Source organism: Lampris incognitus, chromosome 1, assembly GCF_029633865.1.
Source record: "Lampris incognitus isolate fLamInc1 chromosome 1, fLamInc1.hap2, whole genome shotgun sequence".
Classification (NCBI taxonomy): domain Eukaryota; kingdom Metazoa; phylum Chordata; class Actinopteri; order Lampriformes; family Lampridae; genus Lampris; species Lampris incognitus.
Window position 1 is genome coordinate 17,759,508 of NC_079211.1, and position 24,693 is coordinate 17,784,200.

General features: G+C 41.6%; 1 protein-coding gene across 5 annotated transcripts in view; it reads right to left on the reverse strand.

Annotated features, from left to right (window-relative positions):
- The window catches only part of gria1a (glutamate receptor, ionotropic, AMPA 1a), a 110,867-nt gene that overhangs the window by 63,068 nt on the left and 23,106 nt on the right, over window positions 1–24,693 (reverse strand). For 2 of the 5 annotated variants that reach the window (XM_056273314.1, XM_056273304.1), the window contains exons 8-10: window positions 21,493–21,699; window positions 17,780–18,088; window positions 17,643–17,722 (exon numbers count right to left, since the gene is read on the reverse strand). In XM_056273314.1, the coding sequence (XP_056129289.1) occupies window positions 17,643–17,722; window positions 17,780–18,088; window positions 21,493–21,699 (596 nt within the window). Of the gene's footprint in view, window positions 1–17,642; window positions 18,089–21,492; window positions 21,700–24,693 lie in introns of all 5 variants that reach the window. The other 3 variants (XM_056273296.1, XM_056273285.1, XM_056273323.1) reach the window with 2 other exon arrangements.

Consider the following 24,693-nt stretch of genomic DNA (forward strand, 5'->3'; position numbering starts at 1 on the left):
AATGTGGATCTATGGATTCAAATCATTTTCATGTATTTTGGGACTGCCCTAAAATGAGTTTATATTGGAAATGCTTTCACAAAACATTAAGTACATACTTAGCCTTAGACTTAGACTACTTTTATTGTCACTGCCTCATATGCATGTCTCATACATACAAAGGAACAAAATTATGTTTCACAAGGACCACAGTATCCAAGATTCAAATACCTCTGAATTTGGAGACACTTTACCTAGATCATGTTTTGTTTTTGAAACACTGGAAAGCTATAAAGCTGCTGCAGGCCTTCTTGGCAGCAAGTACAAAATCAATTGCTAGAAAGTGGCTAAACCTAATACCAACTACATTAGAAGATTGGTTTGAAACCACTTTTGAAATATTTAAAACTAAAAAGTTGACTTATTCTCCGAAGACCAAAAAAAGGTAAGTTCAATCAAATTTGGTATAAATGGATTGAATTTATAACCCCAATCCAATGCAAGCAGACTTTCTATGATTTCATTTAAGTTTAATATTTGTCTTTTTTCCTCCTCATGATAGAAATAGCAGAAAGGTAAGCTCCATTTGGTTCTACGGTATATAGTTGCATTTCTAACAGAAGGTGGAAGAGGGTAAAATTGGAAATTTGATGATGGATAAAAGTAAAAGGGCAAGTATTTATATGCTGTGTATATGTGGGTATGTAGGTGAGTGCTGATATGTATCTGAGTAGATATTAACACCTATATAAGCATGACTGTATATAGAGGTAGATATACTTTTTTAGGAGGTGAAAATGGATGACTAGAAATGTACTTGAAGTCTGAATTATGGCTCACGCTCTCTTTTATTGTGTGTGTGTATATGTATATATATATATGTATATATATATATATATATATATATATATATATATATATATATATATACCAACACAGATACAGAAAAAAAAATTAATACATTGCAGTACAGGCCTGTTTCATTTGTCATGCACTCATCAGCTGCTAATGTGGTTAAACAAATAATCATACAGTTTACGCTGCTCAGTGTCAGGCCCCTTATTTTGGTTGGACAGCAACCAATCAGATGAGGAAACATTTAGTCTATAACAAACAATGGGGTAGGTACTTATGATGCACAGCAACCAATGGAGGGGTAGAAAACATTACAGCCAATGGGTTAAGGGACTGGGGCTTGTTTTGAAAAGCATTTAGGAGCCAGGGCACCATTGAAATGGCGTACATTCAAAATATAACAAGGTAATTTATGTGAATTATCTAGTGGGGTGGTGTTGGGGAACAGTTGGAAGGACAGGCAGTAAAAATAATTAAAAAAAATTTTTTTTTTAAATATAAAAAAACTCTAAAAACTGTCATATGTGTATCATCTAATGGGGAGGAATAATGAAGATGTTTTACTTATAGTTACAAAGGAAATATGTTTCCGGTGTCTACAGCTGGGGGCCAATTCGTTTCTATTATTCAAGGTGGACATATCAGGTCTGCAAATAATAAAATACTTTTCTGCCAAGCACAGGTTACATCTTTTACCTCTAACTGAATATGCACTACTCTTTGGATTCTCCATGAGACGGAATAACTGATATCAAAGTCTACCAATGACCAAATGTGGCGGCTTAAGGCCGTTGCATTTTTTGCATGCTCATTTCTGAAGCTACTCATATGGGCATTAAACCTAATTTTAAAATGGTCCTCTGTTAATCCCACATAAGTGTCCACATTGCAGTTGTCTTCTCTTGTCACCGATGCCTGGTGCCTGGTAGATGACTCCCTCTATCTGGCATTTTCCTTCAAGAGGACACGATGCCTTAACACGGCATTTGCAGTTGGAGGTGCTTGGTTGCGGTGAGGGGGTCTGTGCCTTGGCCATGACGCTTGTATTGTGGGATGAAATAACCTGCTGAACATTTGACATGCAGCTGTAGCTAATTTTGACTGTATTTCTGTTGAATATTTTTCTCAATGGATGGTCTGGGGTAATGCACTCATCCAAAAGCTTGAAAATTTGTTTTCCAATATTAGAGGCCACGGTGTCGTGTAGGGAGGATTATACCAGGTGATGTTCCGCCTTCTGCTGTTTTTTTTTTTTTTTGCTGGCTGTCGCTGTCACTGGTGGATTGTACTTAGGTCTGAAATCATATCCACATGTTTGTAAGGCTTCCTGGTATGGGGGGGCTGCTTCATTAAAGATGGCTTCTCTGGATGATAAACATGAGCATCTTTTGTTTATGCTTAATGGAATATTTTTCAAAATGGAGGGCGGGTGATTGCTTTCTCTGTTCCATTTTATGAAATGGAAAATAATAGCCATTTTCCATTTATACACTACCGTTCAAAAGTTTGGGATCACCCAAACAATTTTGTGTTTTCCATGAAAAGTCACACTTATTCACCACCATATGTTGTGAAATGAATAGAAAATAGAGTCAAGACATTGACAAGGTTAGAAATAATGATTTGTATTTGAAATAAGATTTTTTTTACATCAAACTTTGCTTTCGTCAAAGAATCCTCCATTTGCAGCAATTACAGCATTGCAGACCTTTGGCATTCTAGCTGTTAATTTGTTGAGGTAATCTGGAGAAATTGCACCCCACGCTTCCAGAAGCAGCTCCCACAAGTTGGATTGGTTGGATGGGCACTTCTTTGAGCAGATTGAGTTTTGTGGAGCATCACATTTGTGGGGTCAATTAAACGCTCAAAATGGCCAGAAAAAGAGAACTTTCATCTGAAACTCGACAGTCTATTCTTGTTCTTAGAAATGAAGGCTATTCCATGCGAGAAATTGCTAAGAAATTGAAGATTTCCTACACCGGTGTGTACTACTCCCTTCAGAGGACAGCACAAACAGGCTCTAACCAGAGTAGAAAAAGAAGTGGGAGGCCGCGTTGCACAACTGAGCAAGAAGATAAGTACATTAGAGTCTCTAGTTTGAGAAACAGACGCCTCACAGGTCCCCAACTGGCATCTTCATTAAATAGTACCTGTTAGAGCCTGTTTGTGCTGTCCTCTGAAGGGAGTAGTACACACCGGTGTAGGAAATCTTCAATTTCTTAGCAATTTCTCGCATGGAATAGCCTTCATTTCTAAGAACAAGAATAGACTGTCGAGTTTCAGATGAAAGTTCTCTTTTTCTGGCCATTTTGAGCGTTTAATTGACCCCACAAATGTGATGCTCCAGAAACTCAATCTGCTCAAAGAAGTGCCCATCCAACCAATCCAACTTGTGGGAGCTGCTTCTGGAAGCGTGGGGTGCAATTTCTCCAGATTACCTCAACAAATTAACAGCTAGAATGCCAAAGGTCTGCAATGCTGTAATTGCTGCAAATGGAGGATTCTTTGACGAAAGCAAAGTTTGATGTAAAAAAAATCTTATTTCAAATACAAATCATTATTTCTAACCTTGTCAATGTCTTGACTCTATTTTCTATTCATTTCACAACATATGGTGGTGAATAAGTGTGACTTTTCATGGAAAACACAAAATTGTTTGGGTGATCCCAAACTTTTGAACGGTAGTGTATATATATAAAATCATCATCAGCCGCTTGGGTCGCGGTGGCAGCAAGCTAAATAGGGCACTCCAGATGTCCCTCTCCCGAGCAACGCCCTCCAGTTCCTCCTGGGGGATCCCAAGGCGTTCCCAGGTCAGAATGGGCATGTAGTCCCTCCAGCAAGTTCTGGGTCTATCCTGGGGTCTCCTCCCCATTGGTCCTCCTGGACCAGTCTGCGATGCCGGAAGTCGGCACACCCCAGTCCCCGCCTTTGCCTGCCGCCCAGCCTGCATTGCACCGTATATAATATGCATAATATATGCCGTATGTGGTATATACTCACGTATATACCACATATGGCACCTATATTTTAAAGTGAATAGCCATGTACACATACACGTATACAACAGTACACATACACAGATATGCATGCAAGCACAGTACATGCACACACACACACACACTCACACAGTTTTATTTAATTACATATCCCTACCTTTGAGGTAGCATTTTTACTCCCCCCGTTGTCATTGCTGTTCATCATATTGCTCAACAATAAGCCTTCATTTCTAAGAACAAGAATAGACTGTCGAGTTTCAGATGAAAGTTCTCTTTTTCTGGCCATTTTGAGCGTTTAATTGACCCCACAAATGTGATGCTCCAGAAACTCAATCTGCTCAAAGAAGTGCCCATCCAACCAATCCAACTTGTGGGAGCTGCTTCTGGAAGCGCGGGGTGCAATTTCTCCAGATTACCTCAACAAATTAACAGCTAGAATGCCAAAGGTCTGCAATGCTGTAATTGCTGCAAATGGAGGATTCTTTGACGAAAGCAAAGTTTGATGTAAAAAAAATCTTATTTCAAATAAAAATCATTATTTCTAACCTTGTCAATGTCTTGACTCTATTTTCTATTCATTTCACAACATATGGTGGTGAATAAGTGTGACGTTTCATGGAAAACACGAAATTGTTTGGGTGATCCCAAACTTTTGAACGGTAGTGTATATATATCAACAGATACAGGAAAAAAGTTTTAATACATTTTAATACATTTATATATATATATATATATACGTATATAGCGTATATATATATATATATATATAGAGAGAGAGAGAGAGAGAGAGAGAGAGAGAGAGAGAGAGAGAGAGAGAGAGACTTTAGCAGCTGATGAGTGCGAGACGCACGAAACAGGCCTGTACTGCAATGTATTAAAATCATTTTACCTGTATCCATGTTGATATTCCGCTCCTCATTAGTTGAGTACTCACAACACCATTGACGGTTTCGGAAAAAAATGATATATATATATATATATATATATAATGGAAAATGGCTTCTTTTGGCTTCTTGTAAAATATACCCTGGTTATTTGCATATTCTTTGATATTGTCCTTTTCAAATAAAAATGAAATAAAAAAAAAATTGCCATGCTCTTCCTCTGTTCACAGAAAAACACAACACGACTTCTGACAAAACACTACTGTGAACTGCTGTCTTAATGGTGGTGGTGGAGTTTATAATGCTAAAATATCCTGTCACCCCACATATACACACACACACTCACTTAGACATGCACACACAACACACACATAATGCTTACCGCCTCCATCAACACACACCTCCATGTGTGAGTTCTTGCTGCGCTAACTAGAGCAACTAGGTCACCCCAATTTCCAAGGGAGTTATGATTCCTTCAGGGCAGAATTCAGAGGGGTGAAACATTCACCGTGTTCCTTGTCAAGACATAACAGAGCTGACTCTGCCATGCTGATCACCACACTGTGGACAGCAATGTAAGCTGTAAGAACAACCTCCAGTGTTTTGTCTGCCTGAATGTGGGCCATTACTGGTTCCACTTAGAGAGTCTGGAGAGATTTGCTTCTACCCAAGAGGACAATACAAACAGGCATGTATTTAGGTGCACACGCGCACACACACACATACACACACACACACACACACACACACACACACACACACACACACACACACACACAAATTGAAAACATAGGAAAGGGTCCATTTGTGGATGTCTAGTGAGTGACAATCGATTTCTGAAAGTCATAGAAGCAAATCAGTAGTTCTTGCAGGTGCATGGCTGTAAGAAAACAGTACATACTAGGTAGGGTTTACCTTCCCATGAAGGCACATGGGTAGTATCCAAGCAAAGGATGGTAAATGTCAGGTAAAACCCAATGGCAGCTGAGATTAATTTGGCACATCATGTTCTACTGAGGACGGCATGGTGGCACAGTGATTAGTGCGGTCACCTCACAGCAAGAAGGTCTTGGGTTTAAGCCCCGGGGTAGTCCAACCTTGGGGGGTCATCCCGGGTCGTCCTCTGTGTGGAGTTTGCATGTTCTCCGTGTCTGTGTGGGTTTCCTCCGGGTGCTCCGGTTTCCTCCCACCATCCAAAGACATGTAGGTCAGGTGAATCGGCCGTACTAAATTGTCCCTTGGTGTGTTTGTGTGTGTGTGTGTGTGTGGACCCTGTGATGGCCTGGCGGCCTGTCTAGGGTGTCTATCTGCCTGCCGCCCAATGACTGCTGGGATAGGCTCCAGCATCCCAACGACCCTGAGAGCAGGATAAGCAGTTCGGATAATGGATGGATGGATGATCTACTGAGTGCATGCTGTACATGCAACATGCAATGTTTCAGGTGCAGAAGTGATGACCCTTCTCTGAGATAAGAGCCTGGTGAAAATACATTTTGTAAATGTCACGAGGAGAAAGGTAAATGAGAGTGACAGATTGTAATAATTTCGTTAGCCTTCTGCCAATCATCGAAGGACGCTGACTCACTCGCACTGTCCTGTGTAAAAAAAAAAACTTCAAAATATTACAGCAACTCTATCTGGGACCTGCCCAATTTGATCTTAGTCCTCTCCTGTTGGTCCAGGCATTGAAACTGACAACATGTAATTGCAAGCCTGCCCATCTAAACTCTAAATTTTAAATTTGTAAAAATTACATTTTAAAGTTAATCATATAAAGTTCAGTTAAAGTAAACATTTCTTAAATCTCTTTATTTTATATGGTAAATTTTATATTCACAAATGAAGATGGTCAAGTAAAAGACCACATATTGTTCAATTTAAGATGGAACTTAAGTATTATTTTAAATCTGTGAAATGTTAAAAACAAAAAAGCCATTAAGACTTTGAAAATATACAATGCCTTGAACATATTTTTTTTTCCATTGTCCCCAGTTAAATTTTTTATAATTGCTTTTTGGTTTATGTTTATGTTCTCTTTGTCCTGTGATGGCCTGGCGGCCTGTCCAGGGTGTCTCCCCACCTGCTGCCCAATGACTGCTGGGATAGGTTTAAGCATCCCCGCGACCCTGACATCAGGATAAGTTGTTTGGATAATGGAATGGATGGAATGGAATAAAATTCTAAAGTTGTAAAAAAATATTATTTAGCTATTTGTTTAATGTCAGTTGATCATATAATTTATTCTCTGCTGCACAAATTAAGTACATACCCACACAACCAAATGTTTAAAGAGAAACCTCCACTGTTTCAAAGCGAAGGTTGATAATAGTGATATTCTCCATTGCTATCTACCCTCAGGTCCCTGTGGAAAGCTCAGAAAGTCAACCTCTCATGTCTCTAATTTCAGACACTTTAATGAGATTTTTAATTGGTGACCTTTTGCAAGTGGTTCCATACCACAGCTCATGAGAGCACTCGAGGGGGAACAACACATAGCACTCAATATCTGCACTAGGATCCTCAAAAAAGACCCTCAAGTGCCTGGTTCTAACCTACAGTCCTAATAGGTTTGACAATCTCATGCTCACATAAAGCGTATTGATATGTTTTACCACTGTAGCGGAGATCTACAAGATGAAAAACATATCATGTCTATAACTGCCTTCATACTATATAACTTTATTCTTTTGGTGTTCATTGTGACGACTTCCACTCTGTTCGTTCCAGTTTACATTAATCTGCTTTTGCATGGGCCTGGCAGGCAGAGAAGAGAGGGTCATTATGCCTCGTGCTGTGCACCTGATTTGGCTACTACCAAGAATCAAGGGCATGGGTTTGGTCTCAACACTGGTAGGGACATTTTTGAAACATTTGTTGGACTACCAATGTGAAGTGTGTGTGTGTCTCCATGGCTAATCTTGCAAACTACTGGACCTATCAGCCTAACATTTTTGTGCAGTTATGACCAGTGTTGGGGGTAACGTGTTACAGTAATATATTACTTTTAGCAGTAACAAAGTAATATAACTAATTTCTAACAGGATTTTGGTAATGTTATTACAGTTACTATGTCAAATAACATATTACCACCAGAAATACACCAGGCACGGACGTGGCACGTTATGTAGGCGGGGCGGAGTGGGATTTTTGGCTGGACCAGCCAGCGGGGCCAGCCCTACAAATGCAAATGTTCCTATCAGGTGACCAATGAGGGTGCCAGCTAGCGGTGACCAACGATGTCAGTGAAGTTATACGATTGGTCAGCTGACCAACGAGGTTGCTGGTAAATACGGAAGTGGGAGTTTCCCTATTGGCCATGAATCAGTGCAGTGGTTCACATGCTAATGAACATAATATATTGCTGCTAGTGGATACTACTGAGATGCCTTCTTGAAAATAAGTCCAATTCACAAAAATCAGCGTTAACAGCCACATGCAGTTAAGAGCGAAAATTATTGGCATCTTCAGACAATTGGTGGTAACCAACATGAATTTATAAGGGGTGTCATGCCCAGTGATCATGGCAGCAGTGACTGTAGCCAGGTAATTATTCCACATAAAAAATAAATTGGCACAGTTTAACTGTATAGATAATCAGGGTTTGAAAATGCTGTCCAGTACAGCCACTGTTCACAAAACTGATATCAAAACAATCACTTTTTAAATGTCATCACGGTCCAGCCATATACTAGGTTTTAACCTAGTTTTGTTGACCTGCTACACCAACTGTGTCTGTTTCATGTGGTTGCCTGACAGTCTTGTTTTCTGAGGAGTATTCTGAGGAGATTTCAAGTGGGCTACTTTGGAAAATGGGTAAGTTACATGGCAAATGCTTTAACTCGTACTGAATTAATTAACTAGATAATTTTAAATACAGGCTCATTGATACATATTCATTTATTTTAATGTGCAATGATAAAAAAACCCCACAAGGTTGCATTGGATTGCCTCTGGTACAATGAGGTATTTATTTTAATAATTTTTTAAACAGATAGTATTCCTGTTGGACGGCCATGTAGCTGCATGTAAAAAAAGGAAATAATAATAATTTTAAAAAAAACCCTGCCACATAAAAACACAGATCAGCAGAGTGGGCATCTGTGCATTTACGTGCAGCTTCCGTGGTCAGTGTCGCAGCTTCAGTTGATTATAATGAACACATTCTGCTGCAGCAGACGTGTTGCGCCGTGGACGTACCTGGTGTATTTAGGGCGTACATTAAGCATTTATTGTTTTTTTGTTTTTTTTTAAGAATTCAACCACACCGCACAAATTCCGCCAGTGCGCCACCAGAAAAAATAAGAATTTCCTGTTGCCGAAATTTGAAGGCTGAGAGGGCTGCAGTCAGACTACTTTTTTTTTTTTGAAATGAGTATACTCCAATTGCTTTCAGTTCATCAAAAAAAAAAAAGGACAAGAACATAATTTATCAAACTTTGATCCTTTTTCTGCTAGCCCATCCCTGTGTCCAAGGCCATTCGTTTATTTATAAAGGTCTAGGCTATTTAATTGTTCTACATTATCACACTATTGTTAATATAAGCGGTTAATATAAGCTGTTTCAGGTCTATGGCTTCATTAGGCTTTACAATATTGCCCAACACTGGATTTGTAATAAACTGCAATAAACTTGAGCTTCTGTGCTTTGGATATCCACTATGAAACATTACCCTCTTCCATTTCATAATGCCTAGTTGTACTTCTGCAGTTATTTTGGTAGAAGTAATGCAAAAGTTGTGTAATCAGTAACATTACAGAGACGGTAATATTGTAAAGTAACATTACTGTCAAGTGAAAGTAACTAGTAATATGTAATACATTACATTTTGAAAGTAACTTGCCCAACACTGGTTATGCCTGTATGATGAAAAACCTTTCGTGGTTGCAGTGATTCAAAACCTTCGAAAAAACATTTGTTCTCGCTATCCCCGCTCCCCCTCTTCATTCAATCACTATCTTGATCAACCAATGCTGCTCTTTGGTGCTTCCCAATCCGAGTCAACCATCTGCCTAGGACAGGGGTCGGGAACCTTTTTGACTGGGAGAGCCATAAAAGCCAAATATTTCTAAATATATTTCATTGAGAGCCATATAGTATTTTTAACGTATAATAAATTAAATATGTCTTACTTTTAATGCGACTTCTGGTGCTGCATGGTTTTGCTGATGGCCTTGTAGTCTGGTTCATACGTGGTGAGGTTGAGCTTCATGCAGGCGTTGAGGCTTCCATCAGTTAAACGTGAGCGTAGGTTGGTCTTAATGTTCCTCATATGCGAGAAAGACTGTTCACATGCATATGTAGAGCCAAACATAGTCAATACGGCAATACTCACACGCTGCATTGTGTGGTATGTCACAGGAAGCTCGTTCCAAGTTTTAAGAATCAGCTGGTCTTCAGGTTGAAGATTTTTAATTTCTGTCCACTTGTGTTCCCTCGCCAGCTCTGCTCGCTGTCGCGCAAGACTTTCCAACTCTCCATTAAGTGACTTGAACTTACTCATCCACATGTCTGATGCCTTCAGGTCAGCAACTTCCAGCTCAAAGTCTCCGATAGAGACCCCGGGGATGCATGTCAGGTCGATTTTGTCCACTGCACACTCATGTGGATGAGTGATGAACTTGAAAAGACCAGTGCGCGCACGAAATTCTCCAAAACGTGCTTTGAATGACTGCAGGAGATTGAACGTAAAGCCAGCTAGCTGCTGGAGATCCAGATGTTGAGTGGAGTCACTTGCTAAGCATGCATCTCTAAATTGTTGCAGTCTTTCAAAGTGCAGAAGACGACCTGTTTCAATGTCCCTGAGAAAGACTTCCAGCTTGCTTTCAAATGCAAACACTGCTTGTTGAAGGGATGAGATTGTATTTCCAATACCTTGCATTTTCACATTGAGCTGGTTCAGATGGCCAGTTATGTCCACGAGATAGTGAAACTGCAGGAGCCAGTCAGTATTGTCTAGCTCAGGATGCTTGACGCCTTTCATTTCAAGAAAAGTCCGGATTTCACTCAGGCAAGCTGCAAAACGGCTGAGCACCTTCCCCCTTGACAACCAACGCACGTTGCTGTGTAAAAGCAGACCGGGATAATGATTCCCAACTTCTTCTAACAGAGCTTTAAACTGGCGATCATTTAAAGCTCGGGCAACAATAAAGTTGACCACTCGAATGACCAGAGACATCACCTCGCCAAGCTCCTGGCCACACGTCTGAGCGCAAAGCGCCTCCTGGTGCAGGATGCAATGAAAACTTAGGATGGCTCTCTTTTCATGTTCACGGAGAAGCGCTACAAATCCTTTGTTCTTCCCCAACATACAGGGTGCACCATCAGTACAGACAGAAATAAGTTTATCCATCGGTAGTTTTTTTTCTTTAGCAAACTCCATGAAAGACATGAATAAATCCTCTCCTCTTGTTGTCCCTTTCATTGGCAAAACAGCCAAGCTTTCCTCACGCAGTGTGTCACCTGCAGCATACCTGGCAATGATACTGCACTGAGATAGATGGCTAACGTCTGTTGACTCATCTAACGCGAGAGAAAAGTATGTCCCGGCGTTTATGTCCTTAATTTGTGTTTCCTCGACTTGATTTGCCATCATGATGCTACGATCGTGCACAGTTCTTGCTGACAGGGGCATGTCTTTTATTCGTTTGATTATCTTGTCTTTATTTGGGAAGTCATCAAACAGTTCATTGGCCACATCAAGCATGAATGTTTTGGCATACTCGCCATCTGTGAATGACTTTCCATTCCGTACTATTGCCAAAGCCCCCGCAAAGCTAGCGGAATTCCCGTCACCTTGCTTGGTCCACACACGTAGTTGCTGCTGACTCGTCTGCACTCTCCGCTGTAGCTCCTCGCATGCCCTTTTCCTGCTGTCCCCCGCTGGATATTTCGATGCAAATGAAGCATGGTGCGTATCGAAGTGCCGCTTTATATTTGACCGTTTCATCGATGCAATTTTATCATTGCATATTAGACATACCGCAGATCCTGCTCTCTCCACAAATGCAAATTCCTCTGTCCACGCAGCCTGGAATGCACGGTAATCATCGTCTTTTTTTCTTTTCGCCATCTTTTCCGTTACAAGAGTTGAAGCGGATAAACTAGTTGGCTATCTGATAAAATTGATTTCTTCACCTTTACAATGACCCGGACATGCTCGCGAGCCATTGGTTCCCGACCCGACCCACGGGTGACCCGTGAAATTTATCTTCAAAACTAATTTCTGTTTACTTTAAAATGACACAGTATTATTAAGAAATATCACATGTATTTTAAAATCAGTTCCAAACTGATTTTTTTGAAAAAAAAATAATTTTCAACTCAAAATTGTCTGGGAGCCATATGCCGTCACCGGAAGAGCCATATATGGCTCGCGAGCCATAGGTTCCCGACCGCTGGCCTAGGAGGCTGCACATCCATGGACAACATGTGTTTTTATTAGCGAGATTTTTTTAGCTTGACCACTGCATATTAATTTTTTTCCCCCCATATTTCCCGTTCAGTTGACTTGGGCGCTGTACAAAACTCTTATAATGACAGGAAAAACACTGGTTTTCTATCTGTGTGTGTGTGTGTGTATCTCTGCTCATCTTGTGCGCACTCAGTTTCCAGTTTGTGCGCACTCAGTTGCTAGTTAGAGCCCTTGGTAAACAAGAGGAAGGATGGTGACAGACACCAAATTTACAAAAAATTTACAAAAAACTGCTATTTCTAAACACAATAAGAACACTTAGTGAAAAAACCCACTTTGTTGCCAGAACTTTTTATCTTGGGCTATTGTAGAACAACATTAAAATATCATTGGTATCATCTATATTTCACCTTTGCATAAGGTAAGACCAACTGTTATCTTCATATCATTAATCTTATGCTTTGCTGTATGTGCTGAGACCAACCCCATCATAATTGCATAGTCTTTTAAATGATGCAAGAAACCTCCTGCACAACCCCCGCAACTACTTGAGAACTGGAGTTTTTCAGGAAAAGAGTGTTTCGAGTTGTAAAATTATGCACTCATGCAACCCCTAATCTGCTGCTAATCTTGCACACTACCGGGTCTGTCAGCCTAATAATTTTTGTGCAGTTATCACTGTATGATCAAGGACATGTCGTGGTTGCGGTGATTCAAAACCTTTGAAAAACCGTTTTGCACTGCAATTGAGTGCTAACTCCTCAGCTGGTTTTTTTGTCTAAATCCAAGCACCGGAGAAATAGTAGTTACCCTGGATTAACTCCAGTTCTATGAGTACGTGCGTAGCCCTCTAACGGGCTTTGTTATTGGTTTACCCATGGAGGCTCAGCCTCGACACCCTGAGACAGATCTTTTCTCTCACCGCCCAAACACGTGGTAGGAGTCACACTACACCTCACAACACCCCACCCCCCTGCATCTTCGCTGCTTGTCTCCCTTTGAACTCAGCAACAAAGACTGGGGCCAGTTGGGCTAGCGGTTAGAGCTATGCACGTATTTATTGAACTGGAGTTACATCCAGGGTAACTACTATTTCTATGTTGTTCATGCTCCACCCTCACGTAAGGCGAAGGCCATTAGGGATGAGTGTACTCCCAGCTGGGCCAAACTGACACTAGTCCGACACCAACCAGAACAACAACCTACACAGCAGCAGTCCAATGGTTGCGCACTGTCCCCTCTGAGGGTCTCGTACCGTACTGAAACACAGCAGTAGTCGAACGGTCGAGCACTGCCCCCCCCTGAGGGTCTCATACTGTATTGCAACAACCCGTCAAGGGCATGACACAGCCGACTTTCTGCTGGAAGTACAGGTTGGGGCTCAGTTCCACCGACGCCTTGTTGTCACTGACAGACATGCAGGAGGGATGTACCGACAAGGCACAAATATCCCCCACTCCATTGGCCAAAGTAAGGGCCAAGAGAATTGACATTTGATAGACAACAACTCCAAGTCCGCCTGCCCTAGCCACTCAAAAGGGGGACCAGTCAGTCCGTCCAGAACCGTCTGCAGGTCCCACTGAGGAACAAAGTGTCAAGTAGGGGGCCGCAGCCTGTGGACCCTCAACAGGCAGCACTTGACGAAGAGGTGGCTACTGACTGTGAAGCAGCCAAATCCATCATGGCCCACTGTCATTGCTGCTGAAAACACTCCCAACGTTGAAGCAGCATGGCCACAATCAAACAGGTCCTGTCGGAACTGCAGAACATTCTGCAAAGCAGGAGTGCGGGTTGAGGTCCCTGGCCTCACACCAGACTGTAAAAACCTGCCAGAACGTTGAATAATCCCGAAGGTGGGAGGAGCACGCGCATTCTGTACAGCTGCGACAACTGTGTCCAGGAGGCCCATGTTGCTCAAACTCATCCTCTCAACCTCCAAACCATGAGGCGCCATCCCAGAACTGGATGCGAGAAGATTGCACCCTCTCCCTGTTGCAGGACTGTGGGCAGGTCCAGGACTGGCCACGGGCCCACCACTATCAGTCGAACTACGTCCGGGAACCATGATGTGCCTGGGCTCTCAGGCGCTACAACTATCACCGATAGGTGTTGTGTCCAAATCCTGTGAAGCAGCTGCATCATCAGCCGCAGGGAACGAAATGCCATACAGCAGTCTGGGAGGCCACGCTTGGTGAGCTAACGTGTCTACCCCAACAGGGGAACGTTGGTTGCTCTTAGAGAGAACCAAAGGGGGCAATTGGCATTCTCCTTGCTCGCAAACAGGTCGGCCACTGGTCATCCAAACCATCGCCAGATTTGTTTGGCTATGTTTGGGGAGAGGTTCCATTCCTAATGAAGCGGACCCCTCTGTACATCCTGTCTGTCCTCACATTGAGAGATCCCGGGGTGTGGCGAGCTTTTAAGGAGCGGAGATGAAATTTTGCCTATATCAGAATGGAGACCATCAATCCTGTGCAGGGCCGAGGATCTGATTCCCCCCTGTCTGTTCATGTAAGCCACCACTGTGGTGTTGTCTGACTTTACCATGACATGCTTCCCTCTCAGTTGAGGAGCAAAGTGGGGGAGCACCTTCTGAACCATCTTCTGAAGTCAGCCACAAAAATGTTTCTGCACGCTCCTCTGACAGGTGCACCATCATAGCATGGGAGTCCAGAAGCAGACCGAGGTAGGACATCTGCTGGCTAGGCTGGAGGGCACGCTTGGTGGGGTTGATAGCAAAGCTCAGCTTCATGACAAGATGGATGACAAAGGCTGTATGGGCATTCGGTTCCTGCCGTGATGCGTTGAGAATGCGTTGAGATGCGTGTATTGAAAGACCCGTCCTCCCACTGTAAAATACAGGAACTTCCCATGGCACGGCAGAAGGGGGATGTGGAAATACATGTCGGTCATATCGATGGAAGTCATCCAGTCACCTGGCTGGATAAACTCCTAACAGCAGCTTGACTGTCCGCATACGAAATGGTCTCTGATCAATGTAGAAGGGGGATGTGGAAATACATGTCGGTCATATCGATGGAAGTCATCCAGTCACCTGGCTGGATAAACTCCTAACAGCAGCTTGACTGTCCGCATACGAAATGGTCTCTGATCAATGTAGCCATTCAGGATGCACAGGTCCAGAATCGGTCTCATGCCCCCTTATTTCTTGGGAACCAGGAAATATGAGGGAAAAAAATCCTTCCTTGCCTCTGACTGGGAAACTGTCACTATGGCTCCCTGGCAGAGGAGAGTTATTATTTCCTCCTCCAAAGTCACACTTTCGGCAGGAATGGAGAGAGAGTTCTGAAGTATGCCAATGAAAGGAGGAGGTTAATTGGTAAAACCATAGCGCATAGCTCATCCTCAGAGTTCTGTCTAGCTCAGGGTGGGAGAGAGTGCAACACAGCTGCACCCATGGCGGGCGACGAGCCATGAGCGGAAGTTCAGGGAGAACTAGGATGGGCCCACCTGCACCATCTCTACCATCATGGGAGGGAGGATGTGGGGGGCCCTAGCCAAAAGGGCTGAAAAGCCACTAAAGCTAACAGTGACTTAGCCACTTCTCTAACTTCATCCTGTGGTGAGCTAATCACGCAGGTTGACAGAAAGAGCTCAACGCCAAGGTTGGGCGAAGAAACAGAGTGAAAGCCAGTATAACAGAAGTAAAAGGAGAAAAACTCACATTACTAAGTAATGGGCTAGCTCAACCAAGAAGCTGCTTGATAGCTGTAATGTTTTGGTTACCATCTTTGATTCGGTTGCCATCTTTGGTCTGAACCACAAGAGCAGATGGGATTTTTCCCCCCAATTTTCCCTCCCCAATTGTATCTGGCCAATTATCCCGCTCTTTTTGAGCCATCCCGGTCGCTGCTCCATCCCCTCTCTGCCAATTTGGGGGAGTGCCCCGACTGACCAGAGGAGGCGCTAGTGCAGCGACCAGGACAAATACCCACATCCACTGTTAAGTGCCAGGAGGATTGCCATGACTTACATATTGGGGAAACTAAAAAGACGCTGGCCAAGAGAATGGCACAACACCGGAGAGTTAACACGTCAGGCCAGGACTCTGCAGTCTACGTATACCCATCTACAGGCCAGTGGCCACTCTTTCAAGAATGAGGATGTGCACATCCTTGATAGGGAGGAATGCTGATTTGAACAGGGAGTCAAAGAGGCCATCTATGTTAAGAGGGAACAACCATCTCTGAACCAAGGGGGGGGGGGGGGTGTTAAGAGCTGTAATTGCAAAAAAATCCCAAATCCTCTGAGACTAGTACACATGGCCAGTGAAACGCTAGTTAATGGTCACACCCATATTTGCATATGAAACAGGTCGTTGGTTTCTGTCGTTATTCAACTGTATTTTTTTTTATAAGGGGTGCCTGTCAGTTTAGACTGAACAGGTCACTTAGTAGAGTGATGAAACATATCTGTCAATAAACATTGTATCCGGATGAACTGATTCAACCTTCTTTGATTTTCTTACCTGGATTATTGAGCATGCATCAAGATGATCCGATATCAATTTTCCTTATTTTTGAGAGCATTTTATCCTAACGTTACCAACAATAAAACACTAATTGATAATGTGAAAATGATGACATGTTCGAGCAATGAATACAAGTTAGCAAACCTCTAGACCTGAGCTCCGAACTTCAAATTAACTGACTAACATTAGCTCTATGCAGCGGAGACATTATTTTATGGTGTGATGATAGAATCTTTTAACATGAATCTTTTAAACTATGACAAATTCCAACTGCTTCTCATTCCCCACCATACACTAGCCAGACACAGCTACCATCTCTTCTCCTCTCAACAGATGTCCACCTAGTTGCATTTTTCTTATTTGGTATTGTGTCACACCCCACAGGGCCTCCACCATACAATACGCACATCCATGCTCTTTACACACCACTGATATGACTGATGAACAAACCCAGTGCTTATAATCCATTTTACTATTAAGTAGTTAATATAAATGGATTGTTCTGAGAGAAAACAGGGTACCTTTTCTCCCATTTTCGTCACTGACTTTGAGCCAGTTTGTGACAACAGCTAGGCCTAAACACAACAGGATTTTCCAAGGTCATTATATGGGACAGTTGATGAAATTTGGAATAAATCTACAAGTATATCACACCTGGTTACAATGACCAGTTTTTACTGTCCTAAAAGTTCAGGGTAGGTTTTAACAATTGCCGGATGTATCTGAATGGAAACAAATAAAAACAGTACAATCTGTAACAAGACCAGAGCATAAACTCCCTCTGCTGTTCTTATCAAAATTTCATCCGTTCCCTATTACAAGTACAAAGTCTCAACAGACAAATCCCAGCTGATTCAAACAAGACAACAAAACGACATGTTGAGTGGTTGGAGGGAATAGACAGCAAGAGATGCATGTGGAGTTCAGTGTTTTGTTTTGTTTTTGTGTCACAATAGCCAAAAGGAGTTACTTAAAGGACTTTGGATGCAATACAACCAAACCTCTCCTCTCAATTCCTTACCGTGGTGAGATGTCACAGCCCTGCTGCATAAAGGCCCCGAGGGAAAACCAGAGGGAGTTGAAGATGCCAAACTCATTGGTCTGCTCAGGGTTCTGCTGGTTGGGGTTCTGCTGGCCCATTGTCAGGCCCTGTTGGACTCCATTGGAGGCTGAACCTTGGGTGGGTGTCTGTGGGTCCCCGGTGTCGTCGTAGTCCTCAGCATGCCACTCATACGGACTGAAGCGACTAACAAGGAACAGTACAACGCTGACGCCAATATAGGCGAACACTATGCACATCCAGATCTCATAGGCCAGGGGGTCCAGGAAGGAGAACACGCCAGGTTTGGATTTGGTGGGTTTCTTAATCATGATAGAGATGCCCAGGGACATGAAGGGTTTGGAGAAGTCAATCACTTCTTCACGTACCAGAGTGATGGTAAGAGGGGCTACTGCCACATCTGCTTTCTGAGACAGGAAAACACACAAAGGCATGTAAATATGCATGTTGGGGCATACACCTATAGACACACACACACATTTTTTTCTATACTTGTGAGGACCCCCAGTGACTACATTTATTCACTTAGCATCTAACCCTAACCTTAAAGCTGCAGTAATTGTCTTTAAACACCATTTTGTCATATTTGGAAAAATTCCCATTACAAACTCATGGGTATTCATCACATAAATGTACCATAAAAATGCAGTCTCTCTGGCTGCTCCTGGGATTGTATTCTAATTCACAAAAAAAAAAAAAAAAAAAATCCATCCGGTCTGAACAAAACAACCAGTCAGCATTAAGGAGCGTCTCAATGTCAATCATGTCATGTGCACATGCAGGGCAGCTAATCCCCCCCCCACCCAAAAAAGCACTGTTGTTGGAAAAAGTGTTTTTTTTTTTGCGAGCAATGTAGGTGAAAGTAAGATTTGCTGAATTGTTTATGCATATAGTATTAACAACTGAGATACTGTTTACCGTCTTCATGGCATTAATGGGTGATCCTTCAATTTGGGGCACTTCTGGCTTTTGAAATAAAAAAAAAATTCTTTAAAATCTGTTTTTTTCTTTTTCAGAGGCTCTATTAAGTGGTCTGGAACAAATATCTTAGCATAGCTACAAAATAAGTTCGATATTATGATGCTTTTTTCAAAGTTGTAACAGAAAAATGTGATGGTAATGACAATTTTCACTTTTTGGAGAAAAAGTTGTCTAAGTCTTAGACTTGCTAACCTAACCTGTTGGCTAGCTGTTAGCATACAATATACAATGAATATACGTGAATAAAGTGAAATTTCTTATTTCTGAACTAAAATACTCAGTTTGTAACTTGTTTGGTAATGACGCCTAGTAAACATACTCTCAGATCAGGACATATAAATCTTCAAATTCCTTACATTTGTTGACATGAAAAAGTCATGCTTCTGCCATGACTGGTCATGTACCTCTGGCACTTCTCATTTCCATGGCAACCACATTGTTGTTGTTTGAAAAAATGTTATTGCTCTCTAAAATGTTCGGTGTGATGGCAATGATCGATATATGAGGGACAGTGATATTTAACTATAAAAATGTGCAAATTGCACATGTGTAAACCATATGAATTTGAAATTTATTTTTAAAATTATTATGAGAAAATGCAAAGTAAAGCTTTAATGAATTTAACTATTTTTTATTACTTTATTATAGAGGGGAAGTTAAAAAGTCGGGGTTGGGGACAAGCTCAAAACAGTGAAATTCTGGCACATTTGAATTTTCAACATACTGAAAAGGGCATTAAAATGTCATCACTGAAACACAAATCTTTTTTCATTTTTTTCATAGCTAACCCAACATAACTCTAACAAATACAATACTTGTTTTTATTTTTTTTCTTGAAAATCTATCCTGGGGACAGAAAAACTCCCTTAATTGAAGAATCATCCTAATATGGATCTTGGACAGAGGGTCGTCACAAAAGGTGCCCCCGATACTTTGGAAATCTTTATAAATACTTCACTTATAAATAAAACAGCACTTTACAACAACAATGTGGTGTTACTAAGAGATTTGCTGAGGAAAAAATATTCTTTACATGCATAAATGATCAACGTTAACACAGATTCTGCCAGTTGGAATGGGCATCATACCCGTGAACAAAGCTGGTTTGGAGGGAGGAGTTACAGGAGAGAAGGAGGAAGCAGAGCGACAGAGGGAATGTCTTTATGCATGCTCAATATTCCAGCTAAGAGAATCAAGGAAGGTTAAATCAGTTCATCTGGATGAAACGTTTATTGACAGATACGTTTCATCAATCATCTTAGTGACCTCTTCAGTCTAAACTGACTGCAGGTATCTCCAAGCTTATAAACAATACAGTGATATAACGACTGAAATCAACAATCAGTTTCATATGCAAATATGGACATGACCATTAACTAGGGTTACAAGTGCCATGTGTATTAATCCCAGAGGATTTGGGAATATTTGCAATCACAGATGACAACAAGATGGCGACAGATGTATTCTTTCTATTACAAGGATGTGCACATCCTTGATAGGGAGGAACGCTGGTTTGAATGGGGAGTCAAAGAGACCATATATGCGAAGAGGGAACAACCATCCCTGAAGCGAGGGGGAACTAAGAGTACATCTGTCACCATTTTACAATGCTGTGATAGCAAATATTCCCTAATCCTCGGTGAATAGTACACATTGCCACTGAAACTCTAGTTTACAAGATTTACAACTCTAGGTTACAAGGTTTACAAGATGGTTGTGAGACCAGCTATGTTGTATGGTTTGGAGACAGTGGCACTGAGGAAAGGACAGGAGGCGGAGCTGGAGGTGGCAGAGTTGCAGATGCTAAGATTTTCATTGGGAGTGATGAAGAAGGACAGGATTAGGAACAATTATATTACAGGGACAGCTCAGGTTGGACAGTTTGGACACAAAGCAAGAGAGGCAAGATTGAGATGGCTTGGACATGTGTAGAGGAGAGATGCTGGTTATATTGGGAAAAGGATGCTGAATATGGAGCTGCCAGGGAAGAGGAAAAGAGGAAGGCCAAAGAGGTTGTTTATGGATGTGACGAGGGAGGACATTTACGTGGCTGGTGTGACAGAGGAACATGCAGAGGACAGGAAGAAATTGAAACAGATGATCCGCTGTGGCGACCCCTAATGGGAGCAGCCGAAGGTAGTAGTAGTAGCCACCGAAACTCTAGTCAATGGTCACACCCATATTTGTATATGAAACTGGTCGTTGTTTTCGGTCGTTATGCCACTGTATTGTTTATAAGGGGTGGAGATACCTGCAGTCAGTTTAGACTGAAGAGGTCACTGAGATGAGTGATGAAACGTATCTGTCAATAAACATTGTGTCCAGATGAACTGTTTCAACCTTCTTTGACAGGGGGAATGGATTTTTTTTGGGCGGTGTTGTCAAAATTACTCACTTCTTCAAAGTTACCTACAGCACCTTTAACCATCAGTACTACATGTGTAACCTTAACCCTTACCTTAACTTTGACCTAATCCTAAATCTAATTTTGACCCAAATCCTAACGCTAAAATAGTCCCACTTTGCAAATGCATCCCCACTGATATGGCTAAAAACTCAAATTGGTCTTCACAAATATAACCAAATAACACACTCACTCACAGATACACATATACACATACATAAACACACAAAACAAAGTTAACATATTTCAGAAACAACCTGGATCTTCTTGTGGGAGTGTGCAAATCACAGGGATTCTCTATCATAAAGTACCACGAGGCAATGAGTTTACACTTGTCCAATGAAATAAGTGAAAGAAAAAAAAATGAAATGAAATTTTAACAATAAACCTACATGGATGGTGAGATTCTATGCTGCAGTTGCTCACCCCATACACCAGTTCTCCAACCATTCCGTTCCACATCTTGGTATCGGGGTCTCGGGCTCCATACTTGCCATCGGAGACAATCTTCAGCTTATAGTGGTAGCCCACATGTTTAGCAATCTCTGCAGCTAGCTCTACAATGTAGCCCTCATACTTATCATTCCCCACCAGCTGCTCATGGTTCTTCTTCAGCATCACATATGGGGACTCCTGTACAAGGACGGGTACAAAGTTAAATTACATAAGGTGAAATCCTTGAAGGTTTCTGAAATAACTAATTGGGTCGACACGATGAAACATTGATACACTATAGCATGAGACATTTTGATGAGCTAATTAAGAATGAGACAGCTTTATAGCTAATCAATAAAGCTTTAGCACATAATTAAGTTTAATATCATTATCGTAAAGCTGGAGGAAGAGATAATATGGCTATGTATGCATAAATTCTACCCAAGTATTACAATTCATCAGAACTTATTTTCCCCTTTTATTCACTGCTGATGTTGCAGGAAAAAAAAGAAAGTGAGCTTGAAAAAGAATTGCTGCTGTTAAAGGTTCGCGAGGAAAGATAATTACATTAAATTACAAGGTATCATTTTGTCTTTGTTCATTCCAAGTATAGGTCATAATTCAACCACAAAAGGTGACTTAATGCGATCATTACGGCAGCGTATCACCTTTGAGGTATGTTCATTATGTAGACCAGACGGAGAAGAACCGATGGGAATGGAGAGGGTTATTGAAACTGAGGAGCTATCATGTTTGAGGGTAGAAGGGTGCGCAGGTGTGAGTCTGTGCATGTGTGTTTGTTTGTGAGACTCGTGAGCAAACCTCTGCTCCAGGGCCAGCTTACTCTCCTTGTTATATGACACCGGCATCCTACACTCTCTCTCTCTCACAGTGATTGGACATCCTGAGCAAATTACAACTGACATGACACCTGGGGCCAGTCCCCCCCCTCTCTCTCCCTCTCCCCCCCTCCCTTTCTCTCTCTCTGTGGGGTATCCCTTCAATCTGTTGACAGACAAACAATAAGAAGATGAACAAACAAATTGATAACTAAAATCAGAAGCCAAAATCCGCTTTAATTGGAAGTAATGTGGAATCATCAGTTGGTGTTAGAGTCCTTAATCCCCTTATTTGTCAAGACTGCTTTAAACGAAGGCTGCGAATCTTTCCTTTATATTTTCCAAGCGCATAGAAAGGGGGGTTTTCCTCTGTGTGTTACAATTGTCTGGGTTTTCCTGCTGCTTATGGGTGAGTTGAAGGAAATCATCCTTGCACACGGTAACCCAGAGTTCTCTGACAGAGAAATAGGACCCCAGGGAGACACTCAAGAGAAAGGTCAAGCATGGTGCGCTTTGACAGGATGTGTACTCAGTCATAGACGGGAAGACAGACACAGACCGGGAAATAGGACAGACACACAAATAAATGCACATATGGACGAAAAGAAAACACACACACACACACGTTTTTCCCCCTATTGATTTCATTGATTTCTTAGCCCCTAACTCCGACCATAACTGTCAAACTACATGCCCTCATCCTTACCTCACAACAGCCCCTTGAAGCAGTGAGAACTCGCCAAATTGTCCTCACTTTGCAAAAATATACTCACTCATGGTTAAAGACTCAAATTGGTCCTGACAAATATATACTTAGCACAAAAAGTAAGTACGTTTGTGTTTGGTAGATTATTTCTTTGTTGTACCAATGCTTCTTGGCAATAAATCTTATACCGTTGGAAAGCCTGTTTATTTCCCTTTTAAACGGTGCCACATTTGTAAGGAACATGCATTTGTGGGATGAGCAGCAGAGCTGAGTATGTGGGTTGTGCCCATGAAAAATGTGCCAAATCTTCTCTGCCAATGCCAAACAGCTTGTTTTGCTGTTGCTATTGACTCTTGTTTTGAGCTCCTGGTACCCCAGGTGCTGACAATCAGGTGCCTGATATAAGATTTATTGCCAAGAAGCATTGTTACAACAAAGAAATAATCTACCAAACACAAATTTCCTTACTTTTTGTGCTAAGTTTAGATTAAAAAGACCCCCCCACCCCCACACACAAAATACATTTAACAAATCAAAAGGAAAACCGGAAGGGCATCCACGCACAGATACACACTGACACACATACACACAGTAGAAAGGGCAAGTTTTGATTGGGTAAAAGTAATGGAATAATTGCCTATGGTGGCTGCGTTAGCTGCTGTCCACCAGTGTTCTTTATAGTTTGTCAAATTTCATACCCAAAATTTTGTTAAAAAAAAAGACACGTCACAAAGTCTTTTGTATTACACACTTTATTCGGTGGTTTCTAATTTGGGTGCACATGATTTAGTTAATATTCTGCCGTATGGTTCTTAAATTTGCAAGAAATACCTTGGATCTTACTGAGCTCCTGTGGCAAAAGGCCTGAAGCCCAGGAGCGATGGCCTTTTAAGTACAGCCCACAGGAAGTGGAAGAAGCCGACAGGGAGAGGGAAGAGGTGAATTTAGAATTAAAAAAGAAAATCTTTTCTTTCTGTTTGGACTGGTTATTTGCTGGAAGCTGATTCTTTCTTTGTAGATCATTTATTTTGATGGGCTGCTTATGTTTGGATATCTTTAAGGTGTTAGATGTTTGATGTTGTGGTTAGCCAAGTTTCCCCTACTTGTGTAGGGCTAGTCCATGTGTGTATATAACCTTGTGTGCCATTTGGAATTTCAGGTGTGTTTGATTATGTTGTCTTAGGCTGAATCTTTAGTTTCTTTATTGTTTAGTTGACCTCTTCTGAGTTGGGCCCTAATTTTTCCAACTACAGCTACTTTTTTGAGTTTATTTTATTAGGATTTATTTACTTTTGTCATTCACAATCACATTTTTAAACTTTATTGAAGCAATTTTTTTCTTTTTACAACTTTGTCCTTTCGCCTTTTTTTTTTTTTTGTCCCTGGCAACTGGTGGTAGCGGTTGGATCATTCAATTAAGGACATTGGTCATTTTTAAAAAAAAATTTTTGTCTTCCTTTTTTGTTTGCATGAACCATGCAGGAAGGAAGAGGAGGTAAAGTTCACAGACTAGCCCTGACTGATAAAGAGGGCCAAACAGACAAGGAAGATGAGGAGTGTGTAGCTGTTGGTGGGGCAGTTGGCATTGAGGGTGAAGAGGACAAGAAGCCTACAATCTCCATCCATCCATTATCCAAACCGCTTATC